This window comes from Mobula birostris, chromosome 6 (assembly GCF_030028105.1).
Source record: "Mobula birostris isolate sMobBir1 chromosome 6, sMobBir1.hap1, whole genome shotgun sequence".
Lineage (NCBI taxonomy): Eukaryota > Metazoa > Chordata > Chondrichthyes > Myliobatiformes > Myliobatidae > Mobula > Mobula birostris.
In genome coordinates, this window is record NC_092375.1 from 85,521,975 (window position 1) to 85,545,548 (window position 23,574).

General features: G+C 42.3%; 2 protein-coding genes across 2 annotated transcripts in view; one reads left to right on the forward strand and one right to left on the reverse strand.

Moving 5' to 3' along the window:
• Positions 1-17,863, reverse strand: part of LOC140199160 (histone-lysine N-methyltransferase SETDB2-like) — a 136,994-nt gene extending 119,131 nt beyond the window's left edge. The window contains 1 exon segment of the mRNA XM_072260770.1: positions 17,839-17,863. Coding sequence (XP_072116871.1) covers positions 17,839-17,845 — 7 coding nt within the window. The 5' untranslated portion in view covers positions 17,846-17,863.
• Positions 17,864-22,502: 4,639 nt separating this feature from the next.
• cab39l (calcium binding protein 39-like) overlaps positions 22,503-23,574 on the forward strand; it is a 61,239-nt gene continuing 60,167 nt past the window's right edge. Inside the window, exon 1 of the mRNA XM_072260771.1 lies at positions 22,503-22,648. The gene's annotated coding sequence lies outside the window, so the exon portion shown is untranslated. The remainder of the gene's footprint in view (positions 22,649-23,574) is intronic.

The following is a 23,574-nucleotide window of genomic DNA, read 5'->3' on the forward strand; positions in this document are numbered from 1 at the left end:
TGTCTACAGCCAGTGAAACAATCATTGTTTTGCTTGACCAATTGATTCTTCTCTCAGTATTGCTCTTCCAGACATCCCACCCTGCAAAAACTCATTTCAGGGAGGTAGCATCATCAATTTGCAGGAGACTTCTGGGAGAGGTGGGATGTCTGCAATAGAGTAGCTCCTTAGCAGCTGGCCAGCTAGTTTAAATAACGTTAGCTATACTAATGAACGAATGACACCTGTTAAACTCACCTCAACATGTCTTTTACAGTCTTAACTCACCATGGGCAATAGAAAAGTCACTGTTGCAAACAGTGCAGCGAGCAACACTGTCATTATTTTTGACCCCTATTAGGCAGGGGTACACTTTAGTGTAGTCTGGGGTGACATACGTTTTATTTTTTCTTTGGAACACTCTGCGATGGCGCGCTCTCGCTCTCTCTCTCTCTTTCTCTCTCGTGGTCGCTCGCGCGCTCTCAAGCACTCTCTCTCGCTTTCTCGCTCTCTCTCTCTTGCTCTCTCGCTCACGCGCTCGCTTGCTTTCCCTCTCGCTCTCTCTCGCGCACGCGCTCTCTCTCGTGGTTGCTCTCATGCTCTCTCTTGCTTTTCTCTCGCTCGCTCTCAAAAAAATTGATTTCTGTGATATTGTATATAATTTGCAGGCATCAGGGAGACACTATTGATATGCCGGAGACTCCCGGAAGTTCCGGGAGGGGTGGGGTGCCTGCTCTTCTATTCTTCTTCTGTCTCTCCTGTTGAGTAGAGGCACTCATGGGGCAATGCTCCTGGTCTGACTGCAGTCCGCTGAGGAACCATCACCCTCAACAGAATCCAGAATGAAAAATCTGTCAGCAATTGAGATTGAATGAAAATACCTATCTGTTGCTCCTTTTGGTCCACCTGGAGATCATCCATGGTTTGCTCTTGCTTAAGCAGCAGTGTGACCATCTTCTAAACACGCTATCTCAGCTTCATGGAGGTGCTGCTGAGGGTCCAACCACATCTCCAGATCTGTAAAGTGGAGTTCCTGCTGTTCCATGTGAAGATATCTTCCTCACAGGGGTTGCCTGCAATGCTGGAGGTATCCAGAACTTCACCTGTAGTTCAGGAGCAGCATTCTACCTGGTCGAGCTGCCTTGTCGTGCTTCACTCTCACTGATAATCTATGAACTAGGGACTCATCACACACCTACCTGACACTTTTATTTATTGACACACAGCATGGAGTAGCGCCTTCTGGTCCTTCCAGCTGCTCCGCTCTAGCCTAACCACGGGACAATTTACAATGAGCGATTAACCTACCAAGCGGTACATTTTTGGATTGTGGAGCACCCAGAGGAAACCCACATAGTTACAGGGAGAACATACAAACTCCTTACAGGTAGTGGTGGGAATTCAACCCAGGTCGTTGGTACTGTAAAGCATTGTGCCAACCACAATGCTACCCTGCTGCCCCAATGTCACACTGTTAAATCATACCCAGCATTAAAACAGTCCCACAAACCCCACCTAGTGAGGATGACTCACTCATTAAAGCTCACACTCCAAAGACTGATGTGTATAAACCATGTTGTGATTTCTGAGTCTCCCTTTTGCTCAGACAATATCAATGTAGTTGGCTGACTTCATCTAATCTCATTTGAATGGGTTCCTGCGGTAATAAACTTCTTGATTACCTCCTGACTTGAAACTGTACACTCCAGCTGAAAGCTTCAAATCTAACATTGTAAATCACTAGATTGGAATACTAAATATAAAATAAACTTTAAAGTAAAAGAACACCAACTTAACCCATCAGTCACCAAAACCTGCTGCTTTGGAAGGACAAATACGTACAGATCACATTGTGTTTTTTTTTGGTCTTGCTTTTAAAGCATTTACACAGCAATTGTCTGGTCTGCTGACATCATTTAATCTCAGTGGAAACGGTGGACTCTTGTCCTTACAATCTACCTCTTTATGATCTTATTGTCTGTATGCACTGCACTTTCTCTGCCACTGTAACACTTCATTCTGCACTCGGTGATTTTCTCCCCTTCCCCAATATCAATGCACTGTTGAGATGAAAGCCTGGGCAGACGACTGGAATGTCACCTTTGAGCTTACTAAGTGCAAGGCGATGGTGATGTCTAGGAAGAGGAATCCATCTAACCCCGACCTGTATGTTGGGAACTGCAAGTTGGATTTAAAGAAGGAGCTAGTAATCCTTGGTGTTAATATTGGTGTGGGATAAACACCTTTCCACTATTTCAAACAAGGCTGGACAAAGGCTTGGAGCACTGTGGAAAGTAGCATCCAAACTAGACAAAGGGGGCAGAGCCACGGTTTACAAAGCCCAGGTACAAAGTATCATGGAGTATGCCTGCTTATCATGGATGAATATCTCACAGAGTGTCCTCAGCCAGCTTGATTCCATTCAAAGAAAGGCTCTCAGGATTATAGGTGTAGATGAAGCCACAGTTCGTGAGAAGCTAGCCATCAGTAGCTTACACCACAGATGACAGGTTGCTGCAGCTACTGTGCTATACAAAATGCACACCAGCTACAGCCCTGCAGACCATCGCGCCATGCTGCCTTCATCTTATGAGAGACGGCGCACCACACGATCAAGTTTATCTATGCCTGCTCATGCTGTTTCTACGCCTGATGCGAGAACCTACACACTGGATAGAAGCTTCCTTCACTATGCTGTCAGAATTTGGAATAGCCTTGCAGGTGCTGTGGTTGGAAACATCTGCGACGATGGGGTCCAAGCCTTCAAGAGTCGAGTGCACAAACAGCTATCATCTCTGGGAAGGAAGTCACATGCTTCTTCATAAACTATTATGAAGGGGACCAGGATGGCAATGCTTGGTTGTTGGTAGGTAGGGTTAATACCTGACTTTCAAGAGCACTTGTGAGTTATGTTCTGGCTAGACTTAGTCCTTAAACTGGGGGAGAACAGTGCGGAAAGAACAGGTGCTGTTTTCTACCGGTAGGGATTAGTTTTTAGTTCCAAGTGCTCCTGCCACATTTTGTCACCCTGCAACCTTATCCTTCAATCTCTTTGAATTATAGAGGACAGCATGCGTATAAATATCTTTCTCCAGCAGACTTCATCATGATCATCATGATTCCAGTATTTCTACTATTCTTTAATGTTTCTTAATTGTACACGTGATTTTTTTAGTGTTCTATCGCTGAGCAGCAGTGAACCATCTGATTGGCCTATCAGAGTTCTCTTTGAGAACTAGTTGACTTGATCAGCATTTCTGATCTGGCTATTGTTCACGATTGCACTTAAATAAAAAAATAAAAAATAAAAAATTCTGTATGGACATCATGCAAAATAAGTTTTTCAATGTATCTACCAGTTATTTGTCCCCACTCCCCCTTCTCTCTTTTCCTATTCCCCATTCTGGCTCCCCTCTTACCTCTTGTTTTTGCATCCCTTGCCTATCACCTCTGTCTGGTGCACCTCCTCCCCTTTCTCCCATGGTCCAATTCTTTTCTCCCATCAGATATCATCTTCTTCATCCCTTTACCTATTCCACCTATCACCTCCCAGCTTCTCACTTTATCCCCCCTTTCCCTCACCTATCTACCTCCCCCACCTCACCTGGGTTCACCTACCACCTTCCAGTTTGTATTTCCTTTTATTCCAGCTTTTCCCCCTGTACTTTCCAGTCTTGAAGGGTTTCAGCCCCAAATATTGATTCTTTATTCCTTACCATAGATGCTGTCTGACCTGCTGCGTCCCCCAGAAATCTGTGTGTGTTACTCTGAATTTCAAACATCTGCAGAATCTTTTGTGTTTGTTACCTGAGCACAGACCTCTTTAGTCACAAGTCTCAAACTATTCTCAGAGACTCTTCCACACTTTATACACATAACCTATTGGTTTTAATTTTTAAAAATGAACCTCATTGGTTTACCCAAAGCCAACATCACGCTGATGTGGCAAAAGCAAACACACATCTGGAAGAAGATGGCTTCAGCAAACAACATGACCAAGGGCAGCATCCTCCAGACGGTTCACCGAACTACTTCTTTTAGGTCTTCTTTTCATCTCGCCTAGTTCTGGTACTGCTGGAGACTGTGATTCTACATTTTAGTGGTGTGTTTTCAGGCCGATTGAGCGATGTGGCTCCTTGCTCACTCCGAGAAGGTTCCATGAGGCTTTGAGCAAAATGTTCAGACTCGAGGCCCAGAAGCCTGGAGATGGGGTGTGAGCCGATGATCAACTCCATTTCTCGTCAAACTTACCGATTAAAGCGCCAAGAAAGTTTGAAATCATCAAGGCGACGGGGTGATCTGCGCCGTCTACCAGCCTCTCACTCACTACTGCCGAAGGAAGGTGGCTGTGTGTGACAGTCTCTCTGTCTCTCTCCCTCTCCCTCCCCCTCTCTCCCTCTCCCTCTCCCCTCCCCCTCTCTCCCTCCCCTCTCCCTCTCTCTCCCTTCCCTCTCCCCTCTCTCCCCCTCTCCCTCTCCCTCTCCCTCTCCCCTCCCCCTCTCCCACTCCCCCTCCCTCTCTCCCTCTCCCCCTCCCCCTCTCCCTCTCCCCTCTTCCTCCTCTCCCCCTCCCCTCTCCTTCCCCTCTCCCTCCCCCTCTCTCTCCCTCTCTCACCCTCCCCCCCTCCCTCCACCTCTCTCTCCTGCTCCCCTCTCTCCCCCCTCCCTCTCCCTCCCCTCTCTCTCCCCTCCCCCTCCCCTCTCTCTCCCCTCCCCTCCCCTCTCTCTCCCCTCCCCCCTCTCCCTCCCCTCTCCCTCCCCTCTCCTTCTCCCTCTCCCTCTCCCTCCCCCTCCCTCTCCCTCTCCCTCCTTCTTCCTCTCTCTCCCGCCCCCTCTCCCTGCCCCTCTCCCTCTCTCTCTCTCCCTCATTGCTCCCAATCGAATGTCCTGCATTCAAATTATCTCTCTCCCTTGATGCTGCTGGAGGGTGGTGCCGAATTTCTGGGTTTTGGGTCAGGTTTAAATTGACATAGTTTGTGGATTGGACTCTGTAGTTCACCTTATCATCTGTTCCTGGTCACTCCCTTTCATTGTGTTATTTTGGGTGATTTTGATTGGGGTGTCCTGCAGATAATGATTGAATATACCTGGACTCTTTCAATTTTGTGTTTTATATTCTGTGTTCTTCGCTCATTTTTTGTTGTTGCCGTTTGCGCCATTTGTTTTATTTTTGTACGTGGGGGTGGGGGTTGATGTTTTATTTTGAACAGTTTCCATGGTTTTCCGTGGTTTTCTTTGCTTCATGGCTGTCTACGGGGAAGATGGATCTCAGGGTTATATACTGCATTCATTCTCCGATAATTTAATTTGCAACTTGAAATCTTTGAATATTTTGGAAAAGTTACATGAAAGACTGATCCAATAGTGTTGCGTATTTAATATTTCAATAATATTTGAGTAATTTTGTGTGTGTGTGTATATATATATGGTTTGTTTAAATAATTCATTATGGGTTATATGTAAAAATACGTAAATTGAATCGTCATCATTCTACCATGTAATATGTGTGTGCCTTGCTTAACGTAAACAGGAACTAAGACTCACATCTCTTGGCTTTCTTGTTTTCCTTCAAATTAGTTTAATGTTTTGAAGTTACAAAACATAACTGTGGCAACGAGATATTTTTAAAACAAACTTGAGACAACTACCAGAAGTGGAGGGAGTGAGCAGTTTCAAGTTCCTGGGTGTCAAGATCGCTGAGGATTTAACCTGGTCCCAACATATCAAACAACAGGAATTCTGCAGATGCTGGAAATTCAAGCAACACACATCAAAGTTGCTGGTGAACACAGCAGGCCAGGCAGCATCTCTAGGAAGAGGTGCAGTCGATGTTTCAGGCCGAGACCCTTCGTCAGGACTAACTGAAGGAAGAGTGAGTAAGGGATTTGAAAGTTGGAGGGGGAGGGGGAGATCCAAAATGATAGGAGGAGACAGGAGGAGGAGGGATGGAGCCAAGAGCTGGACAGGTGATTGGCAAAAGGGATACGAGAGGATCATGGGACAGGAGGTCCGGGAAGAAAGGTAAGGGAGGGGGGGACCCAGAGGATGGGCAAGCGGTGTATTCAGAGGGACAGAGGGAGAAAAAGGAGAGTGAGAGAAAGAATGTGTTTCCAAAATGATAGGAGAAGACTTCCGCTAATGCCGCACCTCCCCCTCATACCCCATCTGTTACTTATTTTTATACACACATTCTTTCTCTCACTCTCCTTTTTCCCCCTCTGTCCCTCTGAATATACCACTTGCCCATCCTCTGGGCTCCCCCCCCCCTTGTCTTTCTTCCCGGACCTCCTGTCCCATGATCCTCTCGTATCCCCTTTTGCCTATCACCTGTCCAGCTCTGGGCTCCATCCCTCCCCCTCCTGTCTTCTCCTATCATTTTGGATCTCCCCCTCCCCCTCCAACTTTCAAATCCCTTACTCACTCTTCCTTCAGTTAGTCCTGATGAAGGACCTCGGCCTGAAACATTGACTGCACCTCTTCCTAGAGATGCTGCCTGGCCTACTGCGTTCACCAGCAACTTTTATGTGTGTTGCCCAACATATCAATGCAGTTATAAAAAAGGCAAGACAGCGACTATACTTCATTAGGAGTTTGAAGAGATTTGGCATGTCAACAAATACACTCAAAAACTTCTATAGATGTACCATGGAGAGCATTCTGACAGACTGCATCACTGTCTGCTATGGGGGTGGGGGGTGGGGCTACTGCTCAGGACCAAAAGAAGCTGCAGAGGATTGTAAGTTTAGTTGGCTCCATCTTAGGTACTAGTCTACTAGCGGTGGCTCAGAAAGGCAGAGTCCATTATTAAGAACCTTCAGCACCCAGGGCATGCCCTTTTCTCACTGTTACTATCAGGTAGGAGGTACAGAAACCTGAAGGCACACACTCAGCGATTCAGGAACAGCTTCTTCCCACCCGATCTGTAAATGGATATTGAACCTGTGAGTACTACCTCATTTTTTAAATATACAATTATTTCTGATTTTTGCATGATTTTAATCTATTCAATATATGTATACTGTGAATTTATTTATTTATTATTATTTTCTTTTTCTTCTTCTTCTATATTCTGTACTGTACTTTATAGCAAATGGAATAGCCAATGAGAAACAAGTATGTGAAGAGTAAGAGGATAAGACGTGAGAGAATAGGACCAATCAAGTGTGACAGAGGAAAAGTGTGTATGGAACTGGAGGAGATAGCAGAGGTATAGCAGAGGCTTAATGAATACTTTGCTTCAATATTCTCTATGGAAAAGGATCTTGGTGATTGTAGGGATGACTTACAGCAGTTTGAAAAGCTTGAGCATATAGACATTAAGAAAGGGAATGTGCTGGAGCTTTTGGAAAGCATCAGGTTGGATAAGTCACCGGGACTGGATGAGATATACCCCAGGCTACTGTGGGATTTGAAGGATGAGATTGCTGAGCCTCTGGCAATGATCTTTGTATCATCAATGGGGACCAGAGAGGTTCTGGAGGATTGGAGGTTTGCGGATGTTGTTCCCTTATTCAAGAAGGGGAGTAGAGATAGCCCAGGAAATTATAGACCAGTGAATCTTACTTCAGTGGTTGGTAAGTTGATGGAGAAGATCCTGAGAGGCAGGATTTATGAATATTTGGAGGAGCATAATATGATTAGGAATAGTCAGCATGGCTTTGGCAAAGGCAGGTCGTGCTTTACGAGCCTGGTTGAATTTTTTGAGGATGTGACTAAACACTTTGATGAAGGTAGAGCAATAGATGTAATGTTTATGGACTTTAGCAAGGCATTTGATAAGGTACCCCAAGCAGGCTTATTGAGAAAGTAAGGAGACATGGGATCCAAGGGGACATTGCTTTGTGGATCCAGAACTGGCTTGCCCACAGAAGGCAAAGAATGGTTGTTAATGGGTCATATTCTGCATGGACGTTGGTGACCAGTGGTGTACCTCAGGAATCTGTTCTGGGACCCCTTCACTTCGTGATTTTTATGAATGACCTGGATGAGGAAGTGGAGGGATGGGTTAGTAAATTTGCTGATGACACAAAAGTTGGGGGTGTTGTGGATAGTGTGGAGGACTGTCAGAGGTTACTGTGGGACATTGATAGGATGCAAAACTGGGCTGAGAAGTGGCAGATGGAGTTCAACCCAGATAAGTGTGAGGTGGTTCATCTTGGTAGGTCAAATATGATGGCAGAATATAGTATTAATGGTAAAACTCTTGGCAGTGTGGAGGATCAGAGGGATCTTGGGGACCGAGTCCATAGGACACTCAAAGCTGCTGTGCAGTTTGACTCTGTGGTTAAGAAGGCATATGGTGCATTGGCCTTCATCAACTGTGGGATTGAGTTTAAGAGCTGAGAAGTAATGTTACAGCTATATAGGACACTGGTCAGACCCCACTTGGAGTACTGTGCTCAGTTCTGGTCACCTCACCACAGGAAGGATGTGGAAACTATAGAAAGGGTGCAGAGGAGGTCTACAAGGATGTTGCCTGGATTGGGGAGCATGCCTTATGAGAACAGGTTGAGTGTATTCGGCCTTTTCTCCTTTGAGCGGCGGAGGATGAGAGGTGACCTGATAGAGTTGTATAAGATGATGAGAAGCATTGATCGTGTGGATAGTCAAAGGCTTTTTCTCAGGGCTGAAGTGGCAAACACAAGAGGGCACAGTTTGAAGGTGCTTCGAAGTAGGTACAGAGGAGATGTCAGGGGTAAGTTTTTTTACGCAGAGAGCGGTGAGTGCGTGGAACGGGCTGCCGGTGGCAGTGGTGGAGGTGGATACGATGGGGTCTTTTAAGAGACTCCTGGACAGGTATATGGAGCTTAGAAAAATAGAGGGCTATGGGTAACCCTAGATAATTTCTAAAGTAAGTACATGTTCGGCAGAGCATTTTGGGCTGAAGGGCCTGTTTTGTGCTGTAGGTTTTCTATGTTTCTAAGTACCAGTTTTGCTGAGTGCTTTGGGTTTAAAGCCATACAGTTTGCTTTGATCTTTAACTGCTCCAACCAAACCAGCTTAAGTGAGTTTTACTGATATTGTGAAAGTAATGTAGGAACATTTAGAACCAAAGCCATTGTTGATGGCAGAATAGATACTACAGATTTCATAAATGGAATCAATAGGAAGGGAAGTCCATTTCAGCATACGTGGCTGAATTGAAGAAGTTGTCAGTTTAAAAATGTGCTTAATGATGGACTAAGAGATTGTTTAGTTGTGGAATCTTACAAGAAAACATTCAAAAACAGCTCTTAACTGAAGCCTAAAAGAGCAGTATCAATGGAAACAGCAGAGATGTAATAAAATTGTAGCCAGAAATTAAAGTAAGCATGGAAAAAATTGCAGTGCCAGACTTTAGGCACAGGCCTGCCCAGCTGAATAAATTGTGTTACTGTTGTGGCAGGGTCTCACATACACCAGACCAATGCCGATTTAAGGGTGAAACTTGCAGAAAATGCAACAAAGTAGGACAGATACAAAGAGCTTGTCGGGCAGACAAAAATAAATGTGCTGCAAATGAAAGAGATAAAGATAGTAAGTCATGTTAGAGTTTCAAAAAGAGCACTAATATGCATGATGTTGATGAAAAATCCGATAATGATGTGAATGACAGAGGACTGAGTAGCCTTAAGATTTAAAATGTGAAAACTTGACAAGCAATAGGGCTTACACCAGAAATGCACATTAAATTAATTAAAATGGAATGTTGTTTCAGTCATTCCACAAAATGAGTTTGAACGGCATTTAAATGATACTGAGCTGAGGCCTGCAGACATCCAATGAAGAATTTATACTGGAGAGAAGATAGCTCCTGTAGGAATGACATTTGTAACAGTGATTACAACAGCCAACAAGACACATTTGGTTTGTATGCGGTAAAACAGGAGGATCAGCATTGTGGACGCATGATTAGCTGAGAAAATTACAACTTCATTGGAGATTCATCCACTAGTTGCAATGCCAAATCCCCTGCAATAGAGTCGTATGAAAGCAAATTTAGAAAGGTACTGGATGATGCCACAGCAGTGTTCAAGAATGGCAATGGAAAACTCAAACATACTGAGGGTAAAATAGTATGCAACGAAAATGTCACAGCCAAGTTTTGCAAAGCCAGTCCACCTCCCTGTACCATTCGTGATAACGTAGCCAGTAAGCTATTTCACATAGTGGCTGAAGAAATTCCTTTCAAGGTTGGGTAGAGCCCTTTGGTGATACCAGTGGTCCCAGTAGCCAAGAAGAATGTGTCTGTCAGGATCTCTGGTGAGTTTAAGGTCACCATCAACCCAGTACTGAAAGTAGATCAATACCCTCTGCCCAGGATAGAGGATATCTTTGCAAACCTTTCTGAAGGGAAACACTTCAGCAAAGTGGACAGCTGAGGCCTTTCCACAGATGGAGATGGAAGAAGGGTCCAAAGAGTTTCTCCCCATAAACACTTTCAAAGGGCTTTATCACAATAATAGGCTTATTTTTTGAGTACATCTGCACCTGCAATCTGGCAGATAGCTATGGACCAGGTGCTGTAAGGCTGCCCATGACATCAGTGTTACCTGGATGACATCATTGTTGCTGAAAAGGATGACAAGGAACATCTCCAAAACCTCAAGACAGTGTCAAAAAGATTAGAAAATTATGGACTGAGGGCATGACACAACGTGTGAATTCTTCAAACCAAGCATCACTTACTGTGGTTGCGCCATTGTCGCACAAGCATTACACAGGTGTGTTGAGAAAATTCAAGCAGTGTTGAATGCTCCAAGGCCAAAGGATATGTCACAGTTGTGGTCCTTTTAAGGTTTGTAAACTACAATAACACGTTCATGCCAAACCCAGCTACTGTGCTCCACCCCTTGAACTCACTGCTACAGATTGGGAAGAAATGGCAATGGACAAAGCAGTGTGAAGTGGTAAGAGAAATGGTGATGTCAGACACTATACACACATTATGAACCACATCATCCAGTGAAGTTTGCCTGTGACATCTCACCTTATGGTATAGGTGCAGTCATGTTATGAGTGATGGAAGTGAATGCCTTTGCATCATGTTCCTTTATTACTGCAAAGAAAAATTAGGTACAGATTGACAGAGAGGCCTTGAGTCTGGTATGGGGTGTAAAACATTTCAACCATTACTGTATGGGAGAGAGTTTACCCTCATTACTGATTATCAACCACTAGTGTCCATTTTCAATCCACAGAAGGTGTTCCACCTTTTTAGATATTTACAAATTAGAGACAACTTGCGTTTTCAACTTCATACATTTCCTAAATGTCCAGATAAGAATTTAATTGATACAATTTCTACTTTGAAACCTTTTCATAATGGATCTATTTCTAATATTTATAGTATATTGTTGGCAATGAAAAAGATTCCATTAGACAAAATTAAAAATCTCTGGGAACAAGACCTACAGATGTCAATTGATGAGGACACTTGGAATGGAATTTTTAAACTTATTCACACCTCTTCGTTAAGTGCACGTCACTCCCTTTTACAATTTAAAGTCGTTCACAGAGCCTATATGACTAAAGATAAGCTCTCTCGTTTTTACTCAGATTTTTCTCCATACTGTAATAGGTGTAATGTCAAAGAGGCCTCTGTAATTCATATGTTTTAGTCCTGCCTGTGGCTTGATAAATTTTGGAAAGAAGTATTTCAAACTTTCTTGGAGCTTTTTAAAGTAAACTTTAAACCCAACCCTCTGACTGCTTTGTTTGGCATTGTTGGAGGAAATGATTTTACTCTTAACCAGAATGATTTGTATATTTTAACTTTTATTTCTCTTTTAGCCTGAAGAGTTTTGCCACTCTGCCTACTCAGGCCCATTGGTTGATTGATGTTATGTCATGTTTAAATCTAGAGAAGATTAGGTGTTCTGTTTCTATACCTAGACAAGAATTTTTCACATTATGGGGACCTTTTTGGAACTACTTTCACAATTTTCGATTTGTTCAGCAATGATGATAGCTATTACATGTTTGAATTTATGACGATATGTCAGGGATTATATTTTTCTTTTAAGCAAACAGTTTTTTTTCTCTCTTTTTTTGTTTTTTATGGGGTTTTGATTTTGCTTTAGATTAGAATAAAATGTACCTTTTCAATATTATGGTTAATTTACTATACATAGTTATGGGGTATTTCTTTTTTTGGCATGTGCCTGCGTGCATGCGAGTCTGTACATGTGCGTCTGCGTTTGTGCGTGTCCGTGATAATGTCTTTTTCATGGCTTACACAAGGCGCAGAGCGACAGAGAGAGAGACTGTGTGGCGTGCCACTCCTCACACAGACATTTTCACAGTATTTTCCCTTTATTTTTTACAAGGTCAAGTTGAGATCTCAACACTGAACCCGGCATGGATGGAAAGTGTACTCGGGAGCGGACCTGACTAGTTTTGAACCCGGGAACCTCCGCTCCCGGGTTCGGTGCCAATTTTGTTGCACCACCAGCCGGCCCTGTTATGAGGTATTTCAATCTTGTTTCTGTTTCCATAATATCATAATGTATTTTGTATTTGTCTATGCAAGTAATTAATAAAAATATTGAAAAAGGTGTTCCACTAATAGCAGCAGCACAAATTGAGTTGAATTGTCTTTATTTCTTACATCCTTCACATACATGAGGAGTAAAAATCTTTATGTTATGTCTCTGTTTAAATGTGCAATGTGCAATCACAGTAATTTATAATAATTTGTAATAAATAGAACAGTCAATGTAACATAGAAATACATTCAAATCAGCATGAGTTAATCAGTCTGATGGCCTGGTGGAAGAAGCTGTCCCGGAGACTGTTGGCTCTGGCTTTTATGCTGCGGTACCAAATGCAGAGATGGGCTCTGTTTCTTCAAGGACACAATTACCAGATGACTAATCATGGAAATGCTGATGGTCCCATTTACCCTTGGAAAAGGAAACACCAGAAAAATTTACAAAAAACAACACTCCTCTTGACATATTCTCCCTAATGCAAATTGAAAGTCTTCCTATTACAGCAGAGATGATCCAAAGGAAACCAGAAAAGATGCCACACTGTCTCATGTCTACATGGCCCCCTGAAATGGCTAGAATGTACAGTATAAATTCCATTTCATTCATCTTTACCAGCGCCGGGATGAACTTCCCTTGATGGAGGTTGCCTTATGTGGGGATTGAGAGTTGTTGTACCATCTAAGCTGAGAGCTAAAGTGTTGGAGGAGCTACATGCATGTCATCTAGACATGGACAAAATGGAAGTACTGGCTCCAAGCTTTGTCTGGTGGTCTGGGATGGATCAGCAGATGGAGCAGCTTGCCATGCATTGTTCAGGATGCAAACACATCAAGAAGAAGCCAAGAGCAACACCTCTCCATCCACGGTAATGGCCTGAATTGCCGGCAGAGGATTCATGTAGATTTTGTCAGACCATTCATGGACACAAATTTCTTAGAGGTAGTGGATGCAGCTACAAAGTGGACAGAAGTGTTCTCAATAGCCTCCACTACAGTCTCGCACACTGTTGAGAAGCCTCTTTGCAATGACTGGTGTTCCAGAACACTTAGTCAGTGACAATGGACCACAGTTTGTTGCGGAACAGTTTCTGTCATTCCTGAAAATGAATGCATTAAGACATTACATCTGCACTTTACCACCCAGCTACAAATGTCTTGGCAGAAAGCTTTGTCCAGAGTCTAAGGAATGGACTGTAGGTAATGTCAGTCAAATACTCTCCACTGACACCAAATCAGAAGCTCACCAATTTCCTCCTTTAATATCGCAATGCAGCCCACTCCACAACCAACAGCTCACCAGCTATGCTGTTCCTGGGTCATCTGTTGCACTCACGCTTGAATCTTCTCAAACCCAATATCAGAAGAAGTATGAATGACAAACAGCTGAGAATAATTAATGGCTCCTCAAACAAGGAGGTTTAATTTTTTAGCCTTGGACAAGCAGTCCTGGCGAGGGACTACAGAGGTGATCAAAAATGGGTACTCAGAAAGATTAAGGACAAAACTGGACCACTCTCCTTCACAGTGGAGGTTGTGTCTGATATCATCTGGAAACGATACATTGATTGGCTGAGGTGAGCAGCATCAATTGTTAGAGAAGAAAGGTGACTACCAGCAGCAGAACCACTTTCTCCAGTCTCAGAGTCAACTCCGACAACCACCATGGAGGAGGCCCCAGAGCCTGAGATTGTTTCACAGTCTCAAGTCTCACCTGACAAGCACAGTGATCCCCCTTGTCAGGAAAGATGTTGTTCCACAAGAGTAAGAAACTCTTCACAACGATTAAATCGTTGGGCCTCAATGGGACAATTTAAAATTTACTCTGCTATGAATATCCATATAGTAGTTGTATTATATGTTATATATCGTGTATATATACATTGGGATGCATTCTATATTGAGTTGGATTTTTTCACTAAGTAGGGAGGACTGCTGTGTATTTAATATTTCAGTAGTATTTGAGTAATCTTATATGTATAGTTTGATTAAGAATTCTTGTTCATTTGAATAATTTGTTACAGGTTACATGTAAAAATATGTGAATTGCAAATGTCATTGTGCTAGCACGTGATAATATGTGCACCTTGCTTAAAGTAAACACAAATTAAGATTAGCATTTCTCGGCACTCTTGTTTTCCCCTGAATTAGTTTAATGTTTTGGAGTTACAAAACAGAACAAATAGCCACAATGTGTACTGAAGTGTATAGAAAACTGTGGTTTAGCTTTTAATCCCTAATTGTGGAATTCCTCCAATTCAGATTCTCATCCATTTATCTATAAAGGATGATGGGCATAAACAAAATTGAGAGATTCTCGACCATAGCAAGAAAAATAGCAGCAACTGTATGATTTGCCAGAGACATAATCCCAAAAGATACTGCTGTTTTCTGCTGCAGCTGGGCCTACACCCCGAAATTTATTTGTGCATCTCCAAATGGACTTTATGCAGTTACCTAAATGTATGGTTTGTGATTATGCACTTGTTATTTTGTTTGTTCTTTCCATGGATAAAAGCTTATCCAACTAAGAGAAATTATGCTATAACTGTTGATAACATTTATTTTGAGAATTTATTCCTAGGTTTCAAATCCTCGAGAAAATCTCGAGCAATAATGGTCCTTATTTTACGTGTAAAGTTATATGAGTTGATGAAAGCCTTGTGGTGTATGCAGTATATGACTTGTTCTTACCACTCTCAATCTTACAGGGCAGCTGAAAGACAGAACGGGGCCCTAAAAAACAGGTTAGCTAAATCGCACAACGAGATCAAGGTAAAGTGACCAGAGCCGCTTCCACTGGCTCTAATCACAATTCACTGTGTAACAGGCCTATTGCCGCATGAAGTAGTTTTAGGACGTCAGCTGCTCCTCTCTTTTTAACTAAAAAGATTCATATGAGCGAAACATGTTGCTGTATGTATAGCACCACAAGCTCTTAAAGGTTCCATCAACAGGTACCTGAAGCCCAGAATATCATGCTGGCTGTGGAGAGTCAGATCTACCAGCCAGGAGATTAAGTACTGGTGAGAGTCTACTGACAAAAGTCAAAGAAGATACTAAAAGTTTTTTTCAGATATACAGTATAAAGAATAAAAGAAAGGTGAGAGTAAAATTGGATCACTGGAAAATGATGCTGGAGAGGTAGTAATGGGGGACAAAGAAATAAGTATTTTGCATCGGTCATCACTGTGGAAGACACTGGCAGTATGCTGGAAGTTCCAGAGTGTCAGGGGGCAGAAGTGAGCATAATTGCTATCACTGGGGTTCTGAAGGTAGACAGGTCACCTGGACCAGATGGTCTACATCCCAGGATTCTGAAAGAGATAGCTGAAGAGATTGTGTAGGCATTAGTAATGATCTACAATTGATTCTGACATGCTTCCAGAGGTCTGGAAAATTGCAAATATTACTCTACTCTTCAAAAAGTGAGAGAGGTAGAAGAAAGGAAATTATAGGCCAGTTAATCTGACTTTAGTGGTTGGGAAGATGTTGTTTCACGATACTTGGAGGTGCATGATAAAATAGGCCAAAGTCGACAAGGGAAAATCTTGCCTGACAAATCTGTTGGAATGTGAGGAAAGAAATAACAAGCAGGATAGACAAAGAGAATCAGTGGATATTTTCTACTTGGAGTTTCAGATTGCCTTTGAAATGATGCCGCACATGGGGCTTCTTAACAAGATACGAGCCTTTGGTATTACAGGAAAGACACAAGCATGGATAGAGGAATTTTCCAGTGCTTGGGCACCATACTTGAATCTACAGATGTTTGGAAGCTTACAGCCAAATTTTGTAATTCCCTCCTTATTTTGCCCAGCAATTCAGGATGCACCAAAGGTTTATCTGCATTAAGTGTAGCTTGCTTCTCTTTATCAATGTTTATTCCATCTAACTACAGCATCCTTTGCAGCATCTTCTTTCCTGAAGAAATCTGAAGTAGATTTAGATTCAGATTGACTTACTTACGACACACAGACCAAAACATACAGTGAAATGTGTTGTTTGTGTTAACAATCAACAAAACCCAAGGACGTCTGCTGGGGACAGCCCGTGAATGTTGCCACATATTCTGGTGCTGAGATAGCATGTTCACCGTATTCACAGAACAACACAAGCAGCAACAACAGCGTAACAAGCCACTTACCTCCCTAACACCCTCCTAGTCACACAGACAGTCCTCTAACCCCACGCCATGCTGTCTCCAGGCCTCCAGTGGACTCACAGACATTGGGCCTTCAGCTTCCCCAGTAGATATGCAGACCCAAGTGCAGACCGCCCCCCCCCCCCCAGCCATTGGGTCTCAACTTCCGATCGACCTTTGGTATTTACCCCAGGACTCGTCGATGATGATGAATAAGGACCATGGAAGAGGATTCCAAACTCCAGGCCTCGAACTCTGGACTTCTCAATGATGAGACCCCATATTTTGGGCTGCGAACTCTGGTCTTGCCAACTCAGGTACCGGGAGTCACCATCTCCTGTGTCTCCTGACTACATGGAACTCCGATCTCAGAACCTGCCAACAACTCTTTGACCTGGTGGGGGGCCACCAGCCCTCATCTTCATTAGTCTGCCGGACCGACATCCTACCACGAATGTCCTTTGTCACATATCCGCGTTGCTAGCCTTCAAACATGGAGCAGAGACCTAATAAAATGTTAATTTATTACTAGTCTCCTTTTTGGTCTCTGATTGCTCCACCTCTCCTCTTACAACTCTATTCCTATTCACATGACTATGGAATACTTTTCGATTCTCTTTTATGTTTGCTGTGAGTTTTTCCCATGCTTTCTCCTTTGTCCCACTTCTTTTATCTAATTTCCACTCTAAACTTTCTGTAATCAGCTTGTCTCTTGTGAATCAACAAAATAGCATCTGAATTATACCTTGATCTTTTATGGGATTCGTGAAGCTCTGGCATTAATTTCCCAACCCTCTTTCCTCATGGCAGTGTTCTTGATTGTAGCCGAAACATCAGTACTATAAATATCAATGGTACAATTTCAACTGCCAAGCTTTAATTCCAGTTTACCCAGTCTAGAACCCTTTCCATTGACAATTTTTTACTTTGGAGTGGTTCATACCTTTTTCCATAATTATTCTAAACCTCAAGATCACTCTTTGTCTGATGTTACCCCATTGATACTTATTCTAGTTGACCTGACATATCTTGCAGAACAAAGACCAGCAATGACACATTACTTGATAGGCTAGAAACATACTGATCAAGAAAACTCCCCTGAACAATTCAGAAATTGTTCCTCCTCTTTGCCACTTAGGTTAACATAATCTAAAGTCTATATTTGGTAACTGAGTTCCCCATTATCACCACACTATGGCCTTTGTCCTGATGAAAGGTCTCGGCCAGAAACGTCGACTGTTCATTACCTTCCATGGATGTTGCTTCACCTGCTGAATTCCTTCAACATTTTGTGTGTGTTACTCTGAATTTCCAGCATTAAAGTATTTGCTTGTTATTGAGATGAGTGTGACAGGACATCGGTCTCACTAGGTTGTGGAACTGACCCAAAGATGTGTTAATATGTGATGTTTTAAATGGTAAAAATGTTGCTTTGTTATGTAATATATTACCTGTTACACACATAAAAATTGCTGGTGAATGCAGCAGGCCAGGCGGCATCTATAGGAAGAGGTCTGACGAAGGGTCTCAGCCCGAAACTTCGATGGTACCTCTTCTTACAGATGCTGCCTAGCTTGCTGCGTTCACCAGCAATTTTTATGTGTGTTGCTTGAAATTCCAGCATCTGCAGAGTTCCTTGTGTTTGCATATTACCTGTTACTTCATTTAGCAGGTTGTCATAATTAAATAGCATGCATCAAAAATCACAGGAAATCCAATGACTTTTGTTAAATAATATAAACTCAGTGGCTACTGGGTGTATGTTCGTGGTCTCCTTCTGCTGTAGGTTCAATGTGTTGTGTGTTCAAAGATGTTCTTCTGTACATGACTTTTGTAACATGAAGTTATTTGAGTTATTGTCGCCTTCCTGTCAGCTTGAACCAGTCTGGCCATTCTTCTCCAACATCTCTTATTAAGAAGGCATTTTTGCCCACAGAACTGCAACTCACAAGTTTTTTTTGTTTTTCGCACCATTCTCTGTAAACTTTAGAGGCTCTTGTGCGTGGAAAAACTCACAAGATCAGTAGTTTCTGAGATGCTCAAACCATCCCATTTGGCATCAACAACCATTCCACAGGTAAAGTCACTTAAAACACACTTCTTCCTCATTCTGATGTTTTGTCTGAACATAAACTGAACCTCTTGGCCATGTCTGTATGCATTTATGCATTGAGATGCTGCCAGATGATTGGCTGATTAGATATTTGCAAAAATGAGCTGGTGTACCTAATAAAGTGGCAACTGAGTGTATATCCAATAATTTAGTGATTTAACTTGATGTATGATTGGCACACCTGGCTACATTTTTGTTGGCTTTTTCAGTGGAATTTCTGTATGGTCTGTAATCTTTCTTTCTCATCAATTGGAATATTTTCAGTAACCTGATTGCATATTTAACAATTAAATTACAAAAAGTCTTTGCAAAAAATGCTGATGAAATGTTTTCAATTTCATTGTACAGTTATAGGTTAGATAAAAATGTCATCTTTCCTCCTGACTTCCCAAAGACAGTCCACTATCGACAAGTTTCAAGCAAGAAGCAAGATAGAATATCCTTCAATTGCCTGGTTGAATATTCCATCACTTCAACAACACTTACAGAGCTTGACATCATGTAAGGTATAACAGCCCATTTATTAGGCACCCCATCCACAACTATTCACTCACTCCACTACAAACTCACAATAGCGCTGTTTGTAACATGTTCATGCAGCAACTCACTGAGATACAGTACCTTAGACAGCACCTTTCCAAATCCATAAACTTCAGCAGTTAGACCAACGAAGGCAGAAAAAGCATAACACCACTACCACCAAGTCACACACCATCCTGACTCAGAAATATGTCCCTGTTTCTTCACTGTCGTTGGGTCAAAATTTGGAACTCTTTCCTTACTAACATTTTGGGTATACCCATACTTCAAAGACTGCAGCAGTTCAAGAAGGCAGCTCAACACCATCTTCCCAAGAGCAACTAGGGATGGGCAATTAAATGCTGGCTCAGCCTGCGAAGCCCATATCTCCTGAATAAATGTTAAAAGAAATCACATTACGATATTCAGCAGAATTAATTCATTTGATATATTGAAGTTCGACCTTCACTGCCAGACAAGCTCAATGCCTTTTATGCCCGCTTCGAAAGGGAGAATAAAACTACAGCTATGAGGATCCCTGCAGCACCTGATGACCCTGTGACCTCTGTCTCAGAGGCCGATGTCAGGCTATCTTTCAAGGGGGTGAACCCTCACAAGGCCCTGATGGAGTAGCTGGTAAGACTGAAAACCTGTGCCAACTAACTGGCGGGGGTGTTCAAAGACATTTTCACTGCTACAGTTGGAAATTCCCACCTGCTTCGAAAGGGTAACAAGTAGAGCAGGGCGAGCTGCCTTAACATCTATCGTCCAGTAGCACTCACTTCCATGGTGATGAAATGCTTTGAAAGGTTATTTATAGCTAGAATTAACTCCTGTCTCAGCAAGGACCTGGATCCACTGCAATTTGCCTATTGCCACAATAGGTCTACAGTGGACATGATCTAGTTGCCTTTTCACACTACCTTGGATCACCTGGACAATACAAATACCTATGTCAGGAAGCTGGTTATTGACTACAGCTCAGCATTTAACACCACCATTCCTACAGTTCAGTTGCTTTGATAGATATTTTATTGATCACAAAGGAAATTACAGTGTCGCAGTAACATTATCAGTACTGAGATATACAAATATTAGAACAGAAGTAAGAAAGAATAAAAAAAACTTGCTTCAAACAGTCTAACAGGAGATGGATCATCATTTTTCCAGCTATCAGTTGACTCATTATAGAGCCTGATGGCCGAGGGTAAGAATGACTTCCTATAGCGCTCTTTGGAGCAGCACAGTAGTCTTAGTCTATTACTAAAAGTGATACATTATGCTGCTAATTCCTATCCTGTTCTCATACTATGTCTCTAATTCTTCCCTTCTTTTTCAGATTAGGGAATAGGTCGGTGACTGATATTCATTACAAACTCACAGACTTCCACCAGTCTTCTCAACTATACTTCCTCCCAGGACTCAATTTGCTCTTCTCATCTTAGCCAGGGCAAGGATAAGGTTCTCCTAGACATCACTTTCCACCTCACTGGTCTCTGCATTCAAAGATCTACCTTTGTAAGATCTCAGTACTTTAATGAGATGCCACCAATAAGCACATCTTACTCTCTCCTTTCAGCACCTAGAGATCGTTCCCTCCACAACTCCCTGCTCCACTCTTCCATCCCTACCAAACCTTCCATTTATCAAACAATCCAGTTTCTTTAACACCGAGTGTTTTACCTCACTTGCCATCATCCACGGACCCAGAATTCGTCACAGTGAAGCAACAATCCATTTACACTCCTTTCAATTTCATACCTTGTCATTTATAAAATCTCTGCCTGATTTTCACATTTCCATTCAGTGTACCAAGATAATGGAAACTTCCAGTTGCCTGTGATTAGAATTTTCTCTCCCATTCCGATGTAGATGTCAGTGGTCTGCTCTACTATCCACACTCAATGTAAACTTGGAGAACAGCATCACAATCTTCTGCCTAGAAACACTATAGCCTTTGTGATTCAACATGAAATTCAAGAATTTCAGTTAAGTCACCTTCCTATTTGTATCAGAGGTGGCCACCTCTAATTTTCTAATATTTAAAAAGTTCTAATTATTTTGTTATCTCTTACTTTGTTATTTTCTGTATTTTTTGACAACCTTCATTTATCTATCGTCCAAACAGCTCTACTGGTATCTGCTGCACAACTCTGGCGTTCCTATATCTAAAGAGTTATGGTTAATTTGGGGGCAGCTGCTTATTTGGGACAACTCTTAAAGAACAAAAAACAATCGAGAAAATTCCCGGGATTCCGTTTATTTGGGGCTCTATGCTGCTTAATTGAGGCAGGAGACTGTTGCTGAACAGGTTCTAACTAGCGTCAGTCGGACCTACTTGTGTAGCCATTAGATATTACACTATGCTTACATAGTGTCAGCTTCAGGTGCTGTGTTCAAAAAGCAGTGAATTTTGTCACTGATAGTTGGCGAGAGTGAGACAATTCTGAACTGCTTTGCTCACTACAGTTTCAAGCATTCAGGCTTGGTGATGCCAAAAGCAGCTGGGAGTGAAAATGCAAGGATTTCAGTACTTCAGCTAGTTAGGAATTACGAAGAATTTAAAGTTATTAACAATCATCTTGAATGTTATGATGAAAATAAGAGTTTTGAAGGATGTGATCATTGATAGCATTGCCTGAAGGCAGTGCATTATCTACACTGTGTCTGCACTGATTTTGTTCATTGCAATACGCTGAATGAATTCCTCAGATGATAACTATTAGGAACTGATAGTTTTATAATGCTCTAGTACCATTGGTAGTGTTCTAATTTGTTCTGTAATTTTAAATATGTAATTTGTTACTTAGTTTGTCTTTTTTATATACCTTTTAAACTATTTCCATGGGAACTTCAGCTAATTGGGGCAGCAGCTTAATTGGGCAAAATTGTACTGGTCCCAACATTGTGCCAATTAACTGAAATCCACTGTATTCCCCCTGTCCCGTCCATTCCTTTCACGCTCTCTCTGTATCTTAAAAAACCCGTCTGCTTTGGATTTCCAGTATCTGCAGAATTTGTGTTTTCTTTCTTTCCCAGTTCTGACCAAGGGCCCTCCGTCTGAAACATTTAACATTTCCTTCGACAAATATTGCCCGATCTACCGAGAAATATCCGGCTTTTTCAGTTCTTATTTCAAATTCCTCGCAGTTAACGCGGGAAAAAATTAAAGCCCACAGACGACTACCAAGAACCTACACTACCCCGCTTGCGCGCCACAGGCGCACGGATCACGTGGCGGGGAACACGTGTCAGGTGACGCAGAGCGCTCACGCGATTTAGTGACGTAAGGCCGAGCAGCTCGTCTCGCGTCTCCTGCTGACGAGGGCGGGGGCGATTGGAAGTTACCGAGCGGCTTCACAATACAAAGAGCCGGAAATGAAAGAGCTGGCGGCGGTGTGATTTTTCTCCTTCTTCTTTTGCCGGTATGTCACGTCATCGGTCTCTAAAGAAACGCGTCAGCAGCGTATGCTACCGGGAAAAGAAAACACGCGAGTCGGTTTTCTGTGGTGGAGAGTTTTATTTCTACAGAGTGACGGTTGGGCCGTTTCTCTCCCATTAAAGTCACTGCGCATGTCCGCGTTGGACCTGTCAATCAGTGGCAACCATAAGAGTTTGTGCAGTGTTCGGTACTATACTGCATTCAAGTCCCCAGACTTTATCTGTTGTATTGTTTTGTGTTTGACTCGCTGCTAGTGTGCTGCCGTTTTTGTCTGCTAACTTACCCTTATTTTTTGTTTAATCGCCTTTTATTCTGATGCGGATACATTTAAGAAATTTCAAATTTAATTAACTCCCAAGCTACCTTATTTCTGTTCTTAGATTGCATCACTTACTTTGAACATTTAACTTTAACTACTAGGAGGCTAAATGTGAAAGTTGGGTACCCGGGTGAATTTTTGTGAGCATTGTTTAAATACTTTGGCGTGTTTTGCATGAAGGCAGAAAATCTCAGTGACCATCCCAATTCATTTCCAGTATTCCATTTGTTCTCTAAACAGGCTGCCAAGCCCAAGTCTGCTTTGTATCCACGAAGGAACAGAAGCATGCAAATATTCACTTTTCCAGTGCAGTGATAATTAATCTTTGCTTCTTTTGGACAACCACTTCATCCTGTGTTTACATACCCAGGCATTTAACATGATTGCAGTTTTAACAGTAACTTAAGGATACCCCATTTCAGTATGTTACAAGATGATAAGTTGTGATCAAAATTACAATGCAGCAATTCAAGTTTAACATGAAAATAGTCTGAATATGAAGAATAATAAATCTTGTGATTTGGAGTTCTCATGGGTGTTTTGTTTCAAAAATTTTATGACTAGTGAATGTCTTTATGATTAGAAATATC